General features: G+C 39.3%; 2 protein-coding genes across 2 annotated transcripts in view; one reads left to right on the top strand and one right to left on the bottom strand.

Moving 5' to 3' along the window:
* Positions 1 to 17,992, top strand: part of ANGEL1 (angel homolog 1) — a 112,944-nt gene that overhangs the window by 47,455 nt on the left and 47,497 nt on the right. The window lies entirely within an intron of this gene.
* The window catches only part of LRRC74A (leucine rich repeat containing 74A), a 55,974-nt gene that overhangs the window by 19,064 nt on the left and 18,918 nt on the right, over positions 1 to 17,992 (bottom strand). Inside the window, exons 10-11 of the mRNA XM_043988017.1 lie at positions 15,460 to 15,555; positions 9,759 to 9,899 (exon numbers count right to left, since the gene is read on the bottom strand). Coding sequence (XP_043843952.1) covers positions 9,759 to 9,899; positions 15,460 to 15,555 — 237 coding nt within the window. The remainder of the gene's footprint in view (positions 1 to 9,758; positions 9,900 to 15,459; positions 15,556 to 17,992) is intronic.

A 17,992-nucleotide genomic window follows, 5' to 3' on the forward strand; every position in this document is an offset into this window, starting at 1 on the left:
GATTATTTCAGCACATTCTTCTGTGAGTTTTGCTGCTCTGGGCATTTTCCTATGACCTTATTTGGATGTTTTTGGAGCGATCCTGTCATGAGTTTGGGAGCTCACTGCCTTTCCTCTGCCATCTTGGCTCTGCCCTGGAAGTCTTTGAAGCTCAATAATTTTCAAGAGTGTAAAAGGTCTTAATTTTTAAAGCTCAATAATTAAAATTTTTTTTTTTGGCAGGACAATGAAGGTTAAGTGACTTGCCCAGGGTCACACAGCTAGTATGTGTCAAATCTCTAAGGTCAGATTTGAACTCAGGGCCTCCTGAATCCAAGGCCGGTGCTTTATCCACTGTGCCACCTAGTTGCCCCCAAAAGCTCAATAATTTTTAAGAGTGTAAAGTGAGATTAAAAAGTTTGAGAACCTAGATGGTCAGTCAGAAGACATGAGTTCAAATCCTGGCCCTGCCATTAATCATCTGGGTGACCTTGGAATATTTGCTTTACCTTTGTGGACATTCTCATTTCCTCATTTGTAAAATGTGAGAGCTGGACTAGATGAGCTCTAATACCTCTTCTGTTCCTAAGTTCTATGATACTATGATCCATTCATCACATCCTTTCTAATCATATTGCCAACATTTTTTGTTGGGAGCATCATCATCTCACACTACACTATTTCAATACTTTCCAAACCAATCTTGCCATCACTTTTTCCTCTCTTTAGCCTATTCTGTACAAACTCAAATAGAAACAGATTCTTGTGGGCCACATATTGACTTAGAAAAATCAGAAATTCTCAGCAATACAATGGTCCAAGAAAATTCCAAAGAATTCATGATAGAAAATGCTCTCCAAATCTAGAAAAAAGATACAGATTGAACCATACTGATTCTACTTTTTTGGTTTTTTCTTTGTTGAAGTTTCTCCCTTTTGTGCTGATTCCTCTTTCACAACACGACTAATGTTTAATGTGATTGTACATATATAACCTATATCGGGTTACATGTTGTCTTGGGGAGGGGGGAAGGGAGAGAGGGAGAGAGAAAAATTTGGAACTAGAAATCTTATAAAAACAAATGCTGAAAACTCTATCTACATGTAACTAGAAAATAATAAAATACTTTTATGATAAAAAAGAAAAATCACAAGTTAACACTATCTATGCCTTGTTGTATTTTTAATTTTGTTATACATTTCCCAATTACATATTTTTTTGGGCAAGGCAATTGGGGTTAAGTGACTTGCCCAGGGTCACACAGATAGCAAGTGTCAAGTGTCAAGTGTCTGAGGTCAGATTTGAGCTCAGGTCCTCCTAAATCCAGGGCCAGTGCTCTATCCACTGTGTCACCTAGCTGCCCCTCCCAATTACTTTTTTTTTTTTGGTGAGGCAATTGGGGTTAAGTGACTTGCCCAGGGTCACACAGCTAGTAAGTGTTAAGTGTCTGCGGCCAGATTTGAACTCAGGTCCTCCTGACACCAGGGCTGGTGCTCTATCCACTGTGTCACCTAGCTGCTTCCCCCCCCCCCCAATTACATTTTCATCTGATTCTGGACACATTCAGAAATTTTGCAAAGGCATGATGAGTTTGACATCACTGCCAGATTAATCTTAAAATTCTCTTTCAATTTATGTCTCCCCTTTTAAAAATAAAAATAAGACAGTTCAAGGTCAGCATAACTACTGGAGCTGCTCTTAAATACCCTGACCCTGAAATTGATGGGGTCAGTCACAGATAGCTATCATATCCTGGATGAAGCCTAGGCTTTCTGAAAAAGGCTTTATAAGCAGAGACTCATCTGTGCTGGGAAGCTGACCAAGCATAGCCACAACAAATAGACACCCCAGAGAGGGGAAAATAAACATGGGTCTGTTGACTGGCTTCCCACAGGTCAGCCTACCTGGAGAGATAGAAGCATATCTTCATGAGGGAAGTCTCCAGCAGATAATAAAGTCACACTCTTTCCTAAGCTAAGGAGGCTTCTGTGGGTTGGAATAATTGTTTGAAAACAATTGAATCTGCAAAAAAGCTTCATAATAGTGGTCCCTGAAACCCCCAGCTATTTCTCTTCCTCAGATTTTTCAATACCTGTCCTATCTTCAACACCCACATTTGTCCTAGCCACAGTACTTATTTATATCACCGTTAAGACCTCTGGCCATGGTGCTGACTTTGGCTTTTTAAGGACCTCCAAAATCTGGTGGTAAACTGCCTTTCCACTCTTATTTCCTATAATTGCCCTATGCAATTGGCTCTGTTCTAGCCTGCCCAATTTATTCACTATACTCCAGACACATGGGACACATTCCTGATTTTTTGCCTTTGGTAATGCTGTTCTCCTACCAGGAAGGCACCCACTCACACAGGATCTTTTTTTTCCTCTAAAAAACTCCAAACTCATTCTCTGGCTCAGTTCAAAGAACACTAAATTTGAAGTAAAAGTTCCCATATGTCAATCTTGGGTTTGCTGTTTACTACCTGTGTGATATTGGGCATCACTTTCCCTCTCTTGGCCTGAAAAGTGCTGAGATTAGATTCAGAGGACCTGGTTTCAAATTCCTAGCTTTGTCACTTACTTTGTCATCTAGGGTAAAATATGTCACCTTGCTGTGCCTCAGTTTCCTAATCTGTAAATTGAGGGGGCTGGACTACATTACCTCTAAGACCCTTTCCAATTCTGAAAATACTATTATCTATTCTACTCTTGGTAGAATGAAGGAGCTGGATAATCTCTAAGATCCCTACCACCTGTAGATTATATGACCTTATAATTCTCCCCTTCTCCATGAAATCTTCCCTGATCATTGTGACCCATCATGAGCTCTCCTCTGAACCCCACCCTACCCCACCCCCAGATTTTGTGCCTATGTGTTGCTCATTTATTACTGATTATATATTGCCTTATTTTCTTGGTTACTGTGTATATTTTCTTTCTTTCTTTTTTTTGGTGAGGCAATTGGGGTTAACTGACTTGCCCAGGGTCACACAGCTAGTAAGTGTTAAGTGTCTGAGGCTGGATTTGAACTCAGGTCCTCTTGAATCAAGGGCCGGTACTCTATCCACTGTGCCACCTAGTTGCCCCGCTGTGTATATTTTCTATCCGTAATTATATTTTAAGCATTAAAGGGCAGGGATAGTGTCTTTTTTTGTATCTTCCTCCACAGCACCTAGCACAGCATCTTACCCATGGCAGCCACCCAATAAATTGTCTCCATCTCCAACCCTGCCCCCCCCCCCCCCCCGCCCCAGGGATCCAGAATGGAAGTCTTTTGTAAAATATTGGTTCAAATCCCTCCTTTGACACTTACCAGCTATATGACAGAAGGGAAATCACTTCAGTTAGCCAACTAGTATCTATTAAATGCATAAATGCATAAAATGTGCCAGGCACTATGCTAAGTGCTGTGGATACAAAGGCAAATAACAAAAACAAAAACAATAGTCCTTGCTCTCAAGGAGCTCACAGCTTAATGGGGGAGATAACAGTCAAACGGTCACATACAAACAAGATATGTAATATATGTGCATATGTATACATACAAACAAGATATGTAATATATGTGTATATTTACATACATGCAATATGTATATATATGTATGTATTGAGAGTAGTCTCAGAGGGAAGACACTAAGATTAAGGAGAACTAGGAAAAGCTTCTTGTATTTTGTGTCTTTAGCTGAGACTTTAATGAAGCTGGGAGGAGGTGTGGCTAGGATATGGAGACAAGAAGAGAGAGCCTTAGTTTCCTCATCTGAAAAATGGAGATAGTAATGCCTGTCCTACTTCCCTCAAAGTTGTGGTACTCAAAACATAATAATAACAATAGCTAATATTTATGTAGTACTTTAAGATCTTCAAAATGTTTTACAAGTTTTATCTTATTTTATGCTCAGAAAAATCCTAGGAGGTAGGTGCTATTACTATCTTGACTTTACAAAGAAGGAAATCAAGGCAAACAGAGCTTAAGTGACTTATCCAGGGTCTGAGGCTGGATGGATTTGAACTCAGGTCTTCCTGATCTTGGATCCAGTGACCTGTTCACTATGCTATGTAGCTCCCTCCATAGATAATCAATATAAAATTCTTGGCAAATTTTGAGGCACCATATAAATGTCAGTTATAACTGGTATTATAAATTTAGTATAGTGGTTAGAACACTGAATTTGGAGGCAGACAGACCTGAGTTCGAATCCTGCCATAGACACTTACTAGCTGTGTGACCTTGGGCCATGTAACCTTTCAAAGCTTTTTTCCTCATTTATAAAATGAGCACAATAATGGCACCTACTTCACAGGGTTCTTGGGGAACCAAATGAGATAACATATAATATGATAAAGCCCTTGGCAAAACTTAAAGCTGTACATAATTGCCAATTATTATTCTTATGTTTCATGTACATCTTGCCCCACAGGACTGAGTGGGCTTTCTCTAGGAGGATGCTAGCCACACTCCATGCTACCATTATAGCACACAATGCTGAGTTTCAGGATACAGAAAACACAGTGTTGAACACTATAACATCCCGTGGCCACTTAAGGGGTGAAGACTTTAAGTTTCTGCTAGGGAAATGTAGAGAAGGTCTAGTTAGAGATGGAATCCTCAAGGATCATAGTCTTAATAAGAAAGAAGAGATAGAACTAATTACCTCCTAGGGAGACCCAATGATTCTCTTTTTTAAAAGGCTATCTGAGGATAGTGTTTTGGGGGAAGATCCAGATGGATACTTCCTTTTCCTCTTTCCTGGCTTGTCATTATAGGAATCTCACTTTAGGGACCAATTATTGTTCCAGAAAAGTGGGATGATGGTAACCATGAATAAGGCAAAGACTGTTCTGAGGCAGTGTGGTATTGAGGATTGAGAGCTGGTCTCCAAGCTATGAAGACCTGAGCTCTGGTCCTATTTCTTACTCATATTGGCTTTGTGACCCTGGGCAAGTCCTTTAACTTTTCAGGGTTTCAAGACCATAAATTATAGAGGTGTGGACCCGCATTGGTAGAGAGAGTTTCTTCATCCAGGAATTCCCTATATCAATGAAGTCAAAGGTCAGAGACCTTTCCCTAAAGGCTATTTCACTATTGATTTATGTTTTTTTTTGTTTTTTCTTTTTTGCAGGGCAATGAGGGTTAAGTGACTTGCCCAGGGTCACACAGATAGTAAGTGTCAAGTGTCTGAGGCCGAATTTGAACTCAAGTCCTCCTGAAACCAGGGCTGGTGCTTTATCCACTGTCCCCTATGTTTTCTTTTTAAAGAGACATGTTTCTCCTGAAGAAAACAAAAACAGTAGAGGTGAAAATTTTTGACTGAGGAAAAGATGAATTTGGTGGCCAGTCCCATGCATGGCATTCTGGGTATGCCACAGTATAAAAAAGCAAACCATTCTTAGTACCAGTTTCTTGCAGCAACTTCAGAGACTTTGATCATGTGGAACTATTTTGGATCAAACATTTCAATTCCATAATTGATTCCTCTTTTCATTCTACATCTTCTTTGAATCATAGGAATTTCTCCTACATAGAGGGATTCCTAAGTCCACGTTCTTAGCTTCCAGAATTTAGTTTTTTTCCCCTTTTCTCTGGATGTTTACGATTGGCATTCATTGTTCCTTCACATCCCATTCATCCTGATCAGATTCTCAGGAGGGACAGCACATGAGAAGCTCTGGGAAATCATATAACTTTTATTATTTTGCCCTGAGAACCCAACTCTTAGTAAAGAGGGCTGGGAAACTTCTAAAAGGGGGGAAATATAGAGGCTGAGGGCCTACAGGCATCCCTAAGCAGCCAGATTCCTCTCCTTTGGTCCCTCAGATTTTTGTAGGTAAGGCATTGCCAAGTTCTTCAGATGTCCTACTTAAGAATCTTATTTCTTTACTCTTCCTACCACTGGTCCCATCTGCTCATCTTATAATGCTTAGCAGCTAAGAGAGGGAGAAGGTATCTTCTTTTGCATTCTACCACAAGATGGAATATTATTCTCGTTCCTGGACTTTTTCATCTCTCTATCTTGGGCTGGTATCTTTCATCACTTTAGGTCAGTCAATAAATATTTGTTAAATGCCTACTATGTCCTATGCCAAGCACTGGGGATATGAAGAAAGGTGAAAGACATCCCCTGTTCTTAAGGAGTTTACAATCTAATGGGGGAGATAACATGTAAACAACTATTTACAAGCAAGCTATATGCAATGTTTTAACATTTTTATGGTGGTTCCTCACTTCCACTCCAAACTCTATTATGTGTTTTTTTTTTGTGGGGCAGTGACTTGCCCAGGGTCATACAGCTAGTAAGGGTCAAGTGTTTGAGGCTGGATTTGAACTCGGGTCCTCCTGAATCCAGGGCCAATGCTTTATCTACTATTATATGTCTTTGATGCTAAGACTCAAACCAGAGAAGTTGGGGGTTAATGGGGGGTAGTATAGAAGGTCTTGCCAGGCAATAGGTGATGCCACAGTGCATAAAAAGCTGGACCTGGACTCAGGAAGACCCGAGTTCAAATCCAGCCTCAGACATTTACTAGCTGTGTGATCCTGGGCAAGTCACTTAACCCTGTTTGCCTAAGTTTCCTCATCTGTAAAAATGAGCTGGAGAAGGAAATGGCAGGCCACTCCAGAATTTTTTGCCAAGAAAATCCCAAATGGGGTTATGAAGAGTTGGACACAACTGAAAAACTACTCAACAAATAGGTTTTCATTTATCAGCCTTAAGAGAACTGATTAGCAATACCAAGGACTGCCAGTGGGTGTTGCCATTGACACCCAATGGGGATTCCTTGGGTTCAAGCCTTATGTAAAAGGAGCCAGTCCCTAACTTTGTCAATTATGTAAATTTGACATCCTGTATTGTTGAGCTTTAGCTTGGTATGTACCCTGAGGATTACTTTCCTAACTACCTTTTAATTTGAAGCTTTTGTTCCTCCACACTGAGCAGAACATATAGGTCTTGCCTACAGGCATAACAGGCCTATTGCTTCTTTGAAGACCACGTTTCTTCTTGTCTTACCCACAGGAAGAAAAGGCCTCATATCCCAGCAATAGTCTTGAGTTCACACTACCTTCTGCTCAACATTACTGGAGTATTGAGTTTGCTCTCCATTGCTTTGTCCTAGATACTGTGGCACAGATGCAGATGAATCAGTGACAGGAGAGAGTTCTAGGTGAAATGACCTCTTTACCTGCAACTGCATCATGTTTTCAGTGCTATTAACCCAAGTATAGCTGATGTGCATACAGCAGTAGGCTTCTTACATTCATGGGTTAACTCAACAGTCTTGATCATAGTTGTTTCCTACTTAGGGCAGAAAGGCATTATGGTATACAGTGGATAGAGAGCTGGCCTTGGAGTCAGGGAAACCTGGGTTCAAGTCCTACTCCTAACATGTAGTGGGTGTGTAACCCGGGGAAGTCACTTAACCTGTTGGTGCTTCAGGCAGCTCTCTGACACTATACATAACAGAAAAGGTGCCAACTTGAACAGGTAGAGAGAATTTCTTCATCCCTATGCCAGTGAAACCATGGGTCCAGTTTCACTGAGACCTGTCCTGTTTAGGATATCTGGATATTCAGTTCATCCCAGGGTGCAGAGGAACAAATGCTGAACCAGGAGTCAGAAGATCCATGATTCTAATATTGACTCTTTACATTTCTACAAATATTCATTAAGGACCTACTGTTTTTAAGGAGTGATAGGGATTCTAGACATACAAAGATGAAGGTTGACCCAGTTCCTGTCCTCAAGGAGCCAATATAATAAAAATGACAATAATAACTAAATTAATTTACTGATTCGGTGCTGCAGCAATCAAACTATCAAATGATTGTTTTATAGAGCTAGAAAAAATAGCAAAATTAATGGAACAAAAGGTCAAGAATATCAAAGGAATTAATGAAAAAAAAAGTTGGGAAGGAAGGGAGCCTAGAAGTTTCAGGTCTTAAATACTACAAAGCTGTAATTATCAAAACAATTTGTTACTGGTAAGAAATAGGTTGATGAGAGGATCAGATTAGTTGTATAATATGTAATTTATACAAACATGCACAGTAGCCTAATGTTTCAGAAATGCAAAGATCCTACCTATTGGAGCAAGAACTTACTATTCAGCATACAAGAAATTAACCTATCAGATCTGTGGATGGTGGAAGAGTTCATGACTAAACAAGAGATAAAGCAGTTCACAGGAGGTAGAATAAACAATTTTGATTATATTAAATTTAGAAGGTTTTGTAAAAGAAAATCAATGCATCTAAATTAGAAGAGAATCAGGAACTTGGGAAAACCTTTGCAGCAAGTTTCGTGATAAAAGTTGCATTTTCAAGATATATCAAGAACTGATTCATATCAGTTTTCAGAAGAACAAATCCAAGGTATCCATTGCAATATGAAAACATTCTCTAAATCACTAATAATTAGAGAAATGCAAATTAAGACAATTCTGAGTTGTCACCTCACACTCATTTTATTGACAAAGTGCAGGAAAAAAAAAGGAAAATGACAAATTCTGGAGTGACTCTGGGAAAACAGCTTCATAATGCTCAGTTGGTTGAGATGTGAATTGGTCCAGTCATTTGGAAAGCAATTTGGAACTATTACCCCAAAGCTATAAAACTGTGCATATCCTTTGATCTAGTAATACCACTACCATCTATATAACCAAAGAGATCAAAAAAAGAAAAAAAAATGATTCATTGGTACAAAAATATCAACAGTGGTTCTTTTCATGGTGGCAAAGAATTATAAACTGAGGGGGTACTCATCAAGTAGAGTTTGGCTGAACAAATTATGGTATACAAATGTATAGTAATACTAATTATTATCATAAGAAATGATAAGGTTTCAGAAAAAACTAGGAAGAATTGTATGAACTGATGCAAAGTAAAGAAAGCAAAATTTAGGAGAATAATTTCTACATACATAATATTTACATATATTACATATCTACATAATAATATATACAATAATTATAACAATATTGTAAAGATAGCAACTTTAGAAGACTTAGAAACTCATATCAACATGATGGCCAGCCACAATTCCAAAAGACTCATGAGCAAACATACTATCTACCTCCACTTAGAGAACTGAAGTCTAATTAGAGACTCAGAGTATAGATTGAAACATGCTTTCTTTTTTTTCTTTTTCTTTTTCTTTTTGGATAAGGCCAATTCAGGAATTTGTTTTATTTGGTACTACATATTTGTAATGGGTTTTGTTCTTTTTACATCCTCAATAGGTGGGAGAGGGGGAGATGGAAGGAAGATAATTCAGATATCATTGAATTGTAAAAACAGAGAAAATAAGGAAGGTTAGGCTTGGAGAGTTGCAATTGCATCTCTGAAAAGAATGTTAACAATAATGAGATTGCAAATGTATTTATGTATCCTTAGTGCATAACAAAGTGCCTTGCACATAGAAGGCATTTAATATATGTTTGTTTAGTTGAACTAGATTGAATTGAAGAGGTGGAACTTGCCAGAATAGGCTATGGTAAGAACAGGGTAATGGGAGACTCCATCTTTAAACTTCTCAAGACTTTCCAAAGTCACTCCCAGTTGTTCTCCTTCTCTGGGAATGAGGAAGCCCTATAAAATAATTTCATAGCCAAGGAGAATATTCCATTTTTTAAAGGAAGATCACAATGCATTTCTTGTAGGAGGGTAGAAGTGCAGCCTTAGTATGTCCTAAGAAGCTGAATTGGGGTTGAAAGCAAGATTTCCTCTTTTGCCAGGGGGCTCAGTAGGCAAGAGAGAGAAGGGAGAGAAGGGAGAGGAGTGCTTACCTTGATCACCTTTAAAGCCACTGGTGACATGACTGACTTGCTGATAGTGCCCGCCACTTCACCATAGATCACATCTAGCTCAGGATGAACAAAGAAGACTCCATCTAGCTGTTTTACAAATCCTTCAGTCACTAACACATTCTGGAGGAGAAGGGAAAAGAGAGGGGATATAGTTCACAGAAAGGCATTGTAGGGATCCTCTCTCTTTTTTGTTTATAAGTGTGCTTTTTTTTTTGGTGAATCAATCAGTGAATAACCATTTATCAAACGTCTGCTTTGTGTTTAGCCATGTCTCAGCTAGGTGCCGAGAATACAAAGACAAAAGTGAAACAGTCTCTGCTTCCAAGGATCTTCCATTCTAACTAGGAGAGACCACATGTACATGTAGAGGTGTACACAAAATAGATGAAAGATAATTTTGGTTGGAAGAGCACTAGGAGCTGGAGGATCAGGAAGTCTTCATTTAGATCTGAAAGATCTGAAAGAAACTAGGGTTTCCAAGAGACAGAGATGAGGAGAGAATGCATTCCAAAGAAGCATGGGAGACAGGCAGGGCAAAGGCATGGTAATGGAAGACGGAGCATATGAGAAATAGTGTTAGGTGGGGTATGAGGAATAGTAAGAAGATTAGTTTGTTTGAATCGCAGTATGTGGGAGGGTAATAAGTCTAATAAGTTTGGTCAAGTAGGTTGGGGCTTGATTGGGAAGGTCTTTAAATGTCAAACAGGAAAGTCTATTTGAGCTTTTTTTTGGGGGGGTTGAGGAAATTGGGGTTAAGTGACTTGCCCAGAATCACACAGCTAGTAAGTGTTAAGTGTCTGAGGTCAGATTTGAACTCAGGTTCTCCTGACTCCAGGGCCAGTGTTCTATCTACTGTGCCACCTAGTTGCCTCTGTCTATTTGATCTTAGAGACAGTAGGTTACTGAGCAGTGGAGTGACATGGCAAGGCCCATGCTTTAGGAAAATAATTTTGATAACTCTGTGGAGGAGTGGGGAGAAACCTGAGTTAGGGAGCCCAAATAGGACACTATAGTAGTTCCTGTGAAAAGTGATAATGGCTGTGTCATTGAAGAGGAGACAATGGGAAAGACAGTGTGTAGAAACTACAAGATTTGGCAACTTGTTGGAGATGTGGAGGAACTTAATTTGAAATAATATAAAACTAATTTAATTTATATTTATGATGAAGCTGTAAAAATCTTTAACATAAAGATCCATAACAATGTAAGGATTACTCCTTTATCTGTCCCATTCCATTATCTTTGTTCTCTCCTTCTTGCATTTGTGTTTCTTTTTTCCCATTGTGAAGGGAAGATTGGCTATAGATGGCAGGGGGCTGATCCTAAATTAAAGAAGTTCTGAGCTCAGATTCTGCGTCTGACACATACTGGCTGTATCACCCTGGACAAGTAACTTACATTCTATACCAGATGCAGAGAAGGGCCAGACTACATTGCCAAAGAATGTTTTTTTACCCTGGAATTCCCTGTATCACCGAAATCACAGGTGCAGTCCCTATCCCTTTTCCCTTTATATAGACACAATCAATATTTAACTAGTAGCTGGCATAACAACAACAATAATAATTGCTAGCTTTTATATCACAGTTTAAAGTTTGCAAAGCACTATACAAATATACATTTGAAATAAAAACCCTGGGAGGTAGGTGCTGTTTTTATTATTCTCATTTTATAGTTGAGGAAATGAAGGCCAACAGAGGTTTAGTGACTTGTGCAGGATCACACAGCTAGTAAGTGTCTGAGATCAGATTGGAACTCAGGTCTTCCTGACTCTACACTCAATACTCTATCCACCAAGCAGCCTATCTGCCTCAAAATGGATTGTTTGGCCCTGTTTTTTGTGGTGATTCTACTTTGTCTGACTAGGTGACTGGTTACTTCCCCTTAATGAACTTGTTTCTTCTCTTCCAAATAATAAGTGGCTGTGTTTCCTCTTTTTCATAATACATTCAACTTTGGCATTTAAAGCCCTTTACAATTTAGCTCTTACCTCCATTTCCACACTTATTTCACCTTGCTATCCTTCATGTTTTTCAATTCCAGTCAAATGGACTCACATTGCTATTCCCCAAATTAAAAAGTTAGTGTCCTCTATCCATACCTTTGTCCAGGATGTTTTCTATGCCTCTCTGGGATGTATTCTCTCTCTCTCTCTCTCTCTCTCTCTCTCTCTCTCTCTTTTTTTTTTTGGTGAGGCAATTGGGGTTAAGTGACTTGCCCAGCGTCACACAGCTAGTAAGTATTATGTGTCTGAGGCCAGATTTGAACTCAGGTCTTCCTGACTTCAGGGCCTGTGCTCTGTCCACTGAGCCACCTAGCTGCCCCGGATGTATTCTTTTCTTGCCATAAACTCTCAGAAGCCTTAGCCTTTCTTTAAGGATCAGTTCCAATATAACAGAAGATGCTTGAGAGCAGGGATTATTTCATTTTAGTTTTTATAGTCCCAGTGCATAGCATGTTACTTGGCATATAATAAATATTTGATTGATTGACCGATCTGTTACAACTTTCTTACCATAGCCCCAGGAAAATATGAACTCCTTGAGGTCAGGCATTATTTTTCACTTTTGTCCTTCTTTCACCAATGCCTAGCCAAGTGTCTTGCATTTAGTAGATGCTTAATAATCTTGCTGCTTATTGTTGTAGTTTATATTTTGCTGATTGGGGCAGTTCAGTTTCCTTTGGTTTCTCATCTCTAGATCAGAAGGTCTTAATCTGGAGTCCATTAAGTTGGATGGGGAAAGTGACATCTTCATTTTCACTCACTTTTGGTTTCCTTTTTCATCCTACATATCTTACTGTAAGCATTTGAAAACATGAATCTGACCCTAACCCTAAACCTAATCCTAACCTTAACTTCCATAGGTTTCACAAAAAAAGGTTAAAAAGCTCTGGTCTGGGTATAAGCTCTCTTTCTAACTTTGATCATTGGTTTGGTATTCTAACCCATTAGTATCCTACACTGAAATATATTGTTTATTACTGCAAGTTACCACCACGACCATATGGTGTTATATTGTACTATAATCCTAATGGTACTTCTAAATTTTGTGTGTGTATATATGATACAGGATGTAATGTCTTGATGATGATGTTTTAGAAAACATACAAGAACTTGCAGCATTCAAACACATATTTGCTTCCTCAGCTTTATATGGCATGGAGGTGATATGGAGTTCTATTTTTTTTTTTTTTTGGTGAGGCAATTGGGGTTAAGTGACTTGCACAGGGTCACACAGCTAGTAAGTGTCAAGGGTTTGAGGCCATATTTGAACTCAGGTCCTCCTCAATCCAGGGCCAGTGCTCCATCCACTGCACTACCTAGCTGCCTCCTGATATGGGGTTCTTAATGGTCATATGCTCTGGCAGATACTACCAAGATGGAAAGGCATTTCATTTGGGCTTAGTGCTGGACTGTGCACGTTAGCCAAAGACTAGCCTAGTCAAGTTCAGAAGAACTCATCACTGGGTTGGTGTGTGTGTGTGTGTGTGTGTGTGTGTGTGTGTGTGTGTGTGTGTGTTTGGAGGGAAGGGACAGGGAAGAGAATGGTGCTAAGATTTTTAGTCATAATAGCTCTCAGGAAAAGTCTAAGTCTAGTGCTTAGCACAGTGCCTGGCATGAGTAGATGCTTAACAAATGCTGATTAATTGATTGTTTAAGTGTTAGAAATGTCAGTGATCTGCATTGGTGAAAGGAGTCCAAACACTGACAAAATGACAGATCCTTGATTTATGGAAGGGTATTAATTCTTATCAATGCAAATGAATATTTCTTTTCAGAGCAACTATCCTGGAAGACTAGATACTTATATCAGTGGTACTCCATTACTCAAAACATTTTTTGAGATTGCCTTCCAATTTATTGGTGCAGTATATTTTCCAAAACAGTATGATGCCTTACATCCCATCCAACTATTCTCCATTAAACTGGGACATCTTACCCATTCCCTGCCCCCTAACCTTAACACATTTTCTACTTATTTCTCTGAGAACAGCAATCAAATGAATACTACCATTAGTACTGGAAAGAATATGACAATTTACTGCTCCAAGATGCCACTCACAATTCCTCTGACTTCCCAAACCCAAACTCTTTTCCCTAGGCCCTAACTGCCATCTTCACACACATACATATATACATATATGTATATATGTTTATGTATATGTATATGTATGCATATATGTGTACACATGTATCTATCTATCTATCATCTATCATCTAGTTATCTATATCTTCCTCAATTAAGGGCAGGGACTGTCTCACTTTTGTATTTGTATTCCTAGTGCCTAGCATGGTGCCTAACTGATAATAGAAGCTTAATAAAATGCCTTTTTGCTTGTTCATTCATTCCTGGAGTGGAAAAACCCAAGTTTAAGTGATGTTTGGGAAGGGAGTAAGCATTTATGTAGTGCCTGCTCTGTGCTAGCTACTGTGCTAAGTACTTTAAAAATGTTTTCTCATTTGATCTTCACAAAAATCCATGAAGTAGGTGCTATTATTATCCCCATTTTACAGTGCAGGAAGCTGAGGCAAACAGGTTTATTGCTAAGGATCTGAGGTTGGATTAGAACTCAGGTCTTCCTGATTCCAGTGTTCTATTCATAGCACCACCTAGCTGCTTCTGTATGATCAGTGTGACTTTGGGCTAGTCATATGATTGCTCTATACCTGTTTTCTTTTCTTTTTTTTTTTTTGTGGGGCAATGGGGGTTAAGTGACTTGCCCAGGGTCACACAGCTAGTAAGTGTGAAGTGTCTGAGGCCGGATTTGAACTCAGGTACTCCTGAATCCAGGGTCGGTGCTTTTATCCACTGCGCCACCTAGCTGCCCCCTATACCTGTTTTCTAATTTGTAAAACGGTGGGTATGACCAGCTGGCAACACATAATCAGTAAGGAACTTCAATGAAGAATAGGAGTAAAAGATGTAATCCGGGAAATATGTATGATAGAAAAGAAAGAATATGTTCACATTGTGAGAGCAATGAATGACAGGTAAATGGTATCCTCTGGATGCTGGAAGTAATTAAAGAAGGGCACCAGGATAGTGGTTAGATCCTCTTATTGGAGACCATACTCAGCTAGGCGGAGAGGGATGGGTTGCAATCTGCATTGTTGGAGGGAACATCCAAGTCTATGGATCACAGACATGTTTAAGTACTTTAGTAGCATGATATAGTAGATAAAGGGCTATAGGTTCAGAGTCAGGAAGATCTGGGTTCCAGCTCCACCTCTGTCAGGTGATGAAAAGCGAATAGCCTCTCAGTGCCCAAGGCAACCCTCTGAAACTCTAGTCACCGAGCTCAGTTAGTAGAGGGAGTTTCCTCACTAGGAGCTCCATTTGCTGAAGAAATTGCAGGTCTGGCCCCTCCCAAATACAGTTGACATTTAGATCTAAGATGACCAGAGAATTGGAACAAGAGGGAAGAGATCTGAATCCACACTAGGAAGTTATGGGACTTGAAGCAAATCAGTTGACCTCTCTGGCTCCCCTTTACCTTATCCATAAATATCGTTAGCTGCTTTGCTTACCTTACAGAATTGGCATAGGATCCATTAAGATAACAGACCTGAAATTGTTTTGAAAAAAAGCAGGGAGCCCTCCAGTGCTTCTTAAATGCCATTTTGTAGGCAACTGCCTACTCTGTCAATATGTTAGCCTGGGCTGTCAGGGTCACCTACTGAGATGTTGATCTCCTCCAACCTGCTTTTGGGGTTCCTCTTGACAGATAAAACAAGTGACAGTGCCCCCTCCACAGTCACAGGATTTTGGGACATCTGCAAGAGAAATGAAACAGAAGGCTGAAGTTAGTCAAAGATTCATTATTCATTCATCTAACAAACTTTCATTAATATATAATACAATGTAGAATGAGAAAAGTGAATAGGAAATGTCAAACAATCAGGAGACTGAGAAGTGAGAGAATCCTCTCAAGCTGGGGAGGGGAAATCAATGAAGACTTCATGAAAGTGGTACTTCTCAAAATAAATCTTGAGGGGGAAAGGTTTTTAAAAGACGGAGATGAAAAGCATGTGAGTACTAGATATACAACAGGCTATCTGTGTGAATGTAAAGACTCAGCAGAGGGCAAGATGAAGACAGGGAACAGCTAATAGTTCATTTTGGCCAGAGTGTAGAGTACATGAAGGTAAAAAAAAGCCAAAAAGGTGATTTTTACATTGATCTGGTCTGGTTAGCTATGGATGTCTTTTCAGGGATAAACTAGCTTGGTTTGGCCTATGTTTTTCACTTTTTCATCCATATGGAATGATCTCTTTTGTATGTGAACATTCTGGTTGTTGAAAAAGACAGCAAAAGGAATATTTGTGAAGGGAACACTGATAAAAGTCAACTTGAGAAGAAACACAGTCCCTTCAATAAAAACGATTGAAGAGAAATAGACTGTTGTGAAGACCTGTGAGAAAACTTCTTTTCAGGTAACTGCACATAGAGGACCTCTTTGAAGACAGAGCAATGAATGAGTTAAAGATGGCTGAAGGGGGCAACTAGGTGTCGCAATGGATAAAGCACTGGCCCTGGATTCAGGAGGACCTGAGTTCAAATACGGCCTCAGACACTTCACACTTACTAGCTGTGTGACCCTGGGCAAGTCACTTAACCCTCATTGCCCTGCCCAAAACAACAACAACAACAAAAACCAAAAAAAAGTATTGTGGTTCATTGGCTCATTTGTTGTTGTTCAGTCATTTCAGTCATGTCTGACTCTTCATGACCCTGTTAGGGATTTTTCTTGGCAAAGATACTATAGCGGTTTGCCATTTCCTTCTCCAGCTCCTCTTACAAATGAGGAAACTGAGGCAAACAGGGTTAAGTGACTGGTTCAGGGTCACATAGTTAGTAAGTATCTGAGACTAGATTTGAGTTCATGAAAATGAATCTTCCTGACTCCAAGCCCAGGACTCTATCCATTGGGCCACATATCTGCCCTTCCACTGGCTCATTTACATATGACTATTTTCAAAGCTTTGAAGGCTAAACCTGAGAAGTTAGGGATACTAGAAACTGTTTTTTATCATGGATTATATTATATAACTAAATATGCATTGTTGGAGGCATATGCAGTAGAAAGATGAGTTTTATATCATAAGTTAGATATGGGTCATTGCTTATGAGAAAGCCCTGATTGGAGATATTTGAAATCATGGGAAAAGAGGTAGGAAATTACCAGAAGATAGAACCAGGTGAAGAAATTCATCACAGAAGGAATTTGGAATAGAAGTCACTGAAAATATAGAAGGTAAAATATAGAAGCTAACAGTTGGAGGTTGTTTTTCTAGGAGCCGTTCTGATTGGAAGAAATACATTACTGAGAGCTGCCTGGCTGGAGAAAGAATGAGTTAACTGAGAAAGCTGACTGTATCTAAACAGACTCTGGAATACGATTAGAGAGCTGAATCCTGCTGCGGCATGGAAAGCTGTCTGGATTTATTGTTCTCTAGAATCATCTACAATTTTTGGCTAAAGAGAGGGGGGGAAGAGAGGAGAAAGAGGCTTTGTAGCTGTTTTGAGCTATACTAATATATTTTTTTGCTAAAAGAACCCAACACTTTCTCAACATCCTAACAAGGATTGCTGTATACTAAAAATGTTTAATGCTGCTTCAAAAGCCCCAAAGTAGCAGAAAAGCAGCTTTGACCAACAGAAGAGCTATGAGGAATTGAAGGGAAGCAAATAGCAAAGAAGCAGTTTTGTCTAGCAAGTGACACATGGTTTAGACTGTTCTCTAAAGAGATAAAAGACATTAGGGTCTGCCATCCAGAGTCAAGAGTTATCTGCGGATGTGGATTGCCCTGCTCATGTGCCTCTATGCCAAATTTTGTATGTGCATTTCTGGCATGGGTGGGACATTATGCCCCAAATGTATGACTATATTGTTATATTTTGATTATTCCTACTTTTCTCTTTTATTAACCAAATGTAATGATTATTCTTGCTTTTGCCTTCTTATGAGTAAATGTTCTTATTACAATTTGGTCTTTTCTTGAGTAAAGGCTGTGTTTATTCCCCTTCTTGCCTTTAGTAACTATTTTATTTTTAAGAATCAATGGTTTCATTGTGAATGGTTTTGTATAAATAAGAAGCAGACCAATGGGGGCTTAAGAGTTACCGTGGTGAGTCCTAGGAATATAATCTTCCTTAAGTAAAGGGTATCCCTAGGATCCTGAGAGTTTGAGTTATAGAAGTATGACTGTG

This window comes from Dromiciops gliroides, chromosome 2 (assembly GCF_019393635.1).
Source record: "Dromiciops gliroides isolate mDroGli1 chromosome 2, mDroGli1.pri, whole genome shotgun sequence".
Classification (NCBI taxonomy): Eukaryota; Metazoa; Chordata; class Mammalia; order Microbiotheria; family Microbiotheriidae; genus Dromiciops; species Dromiciops gliroides.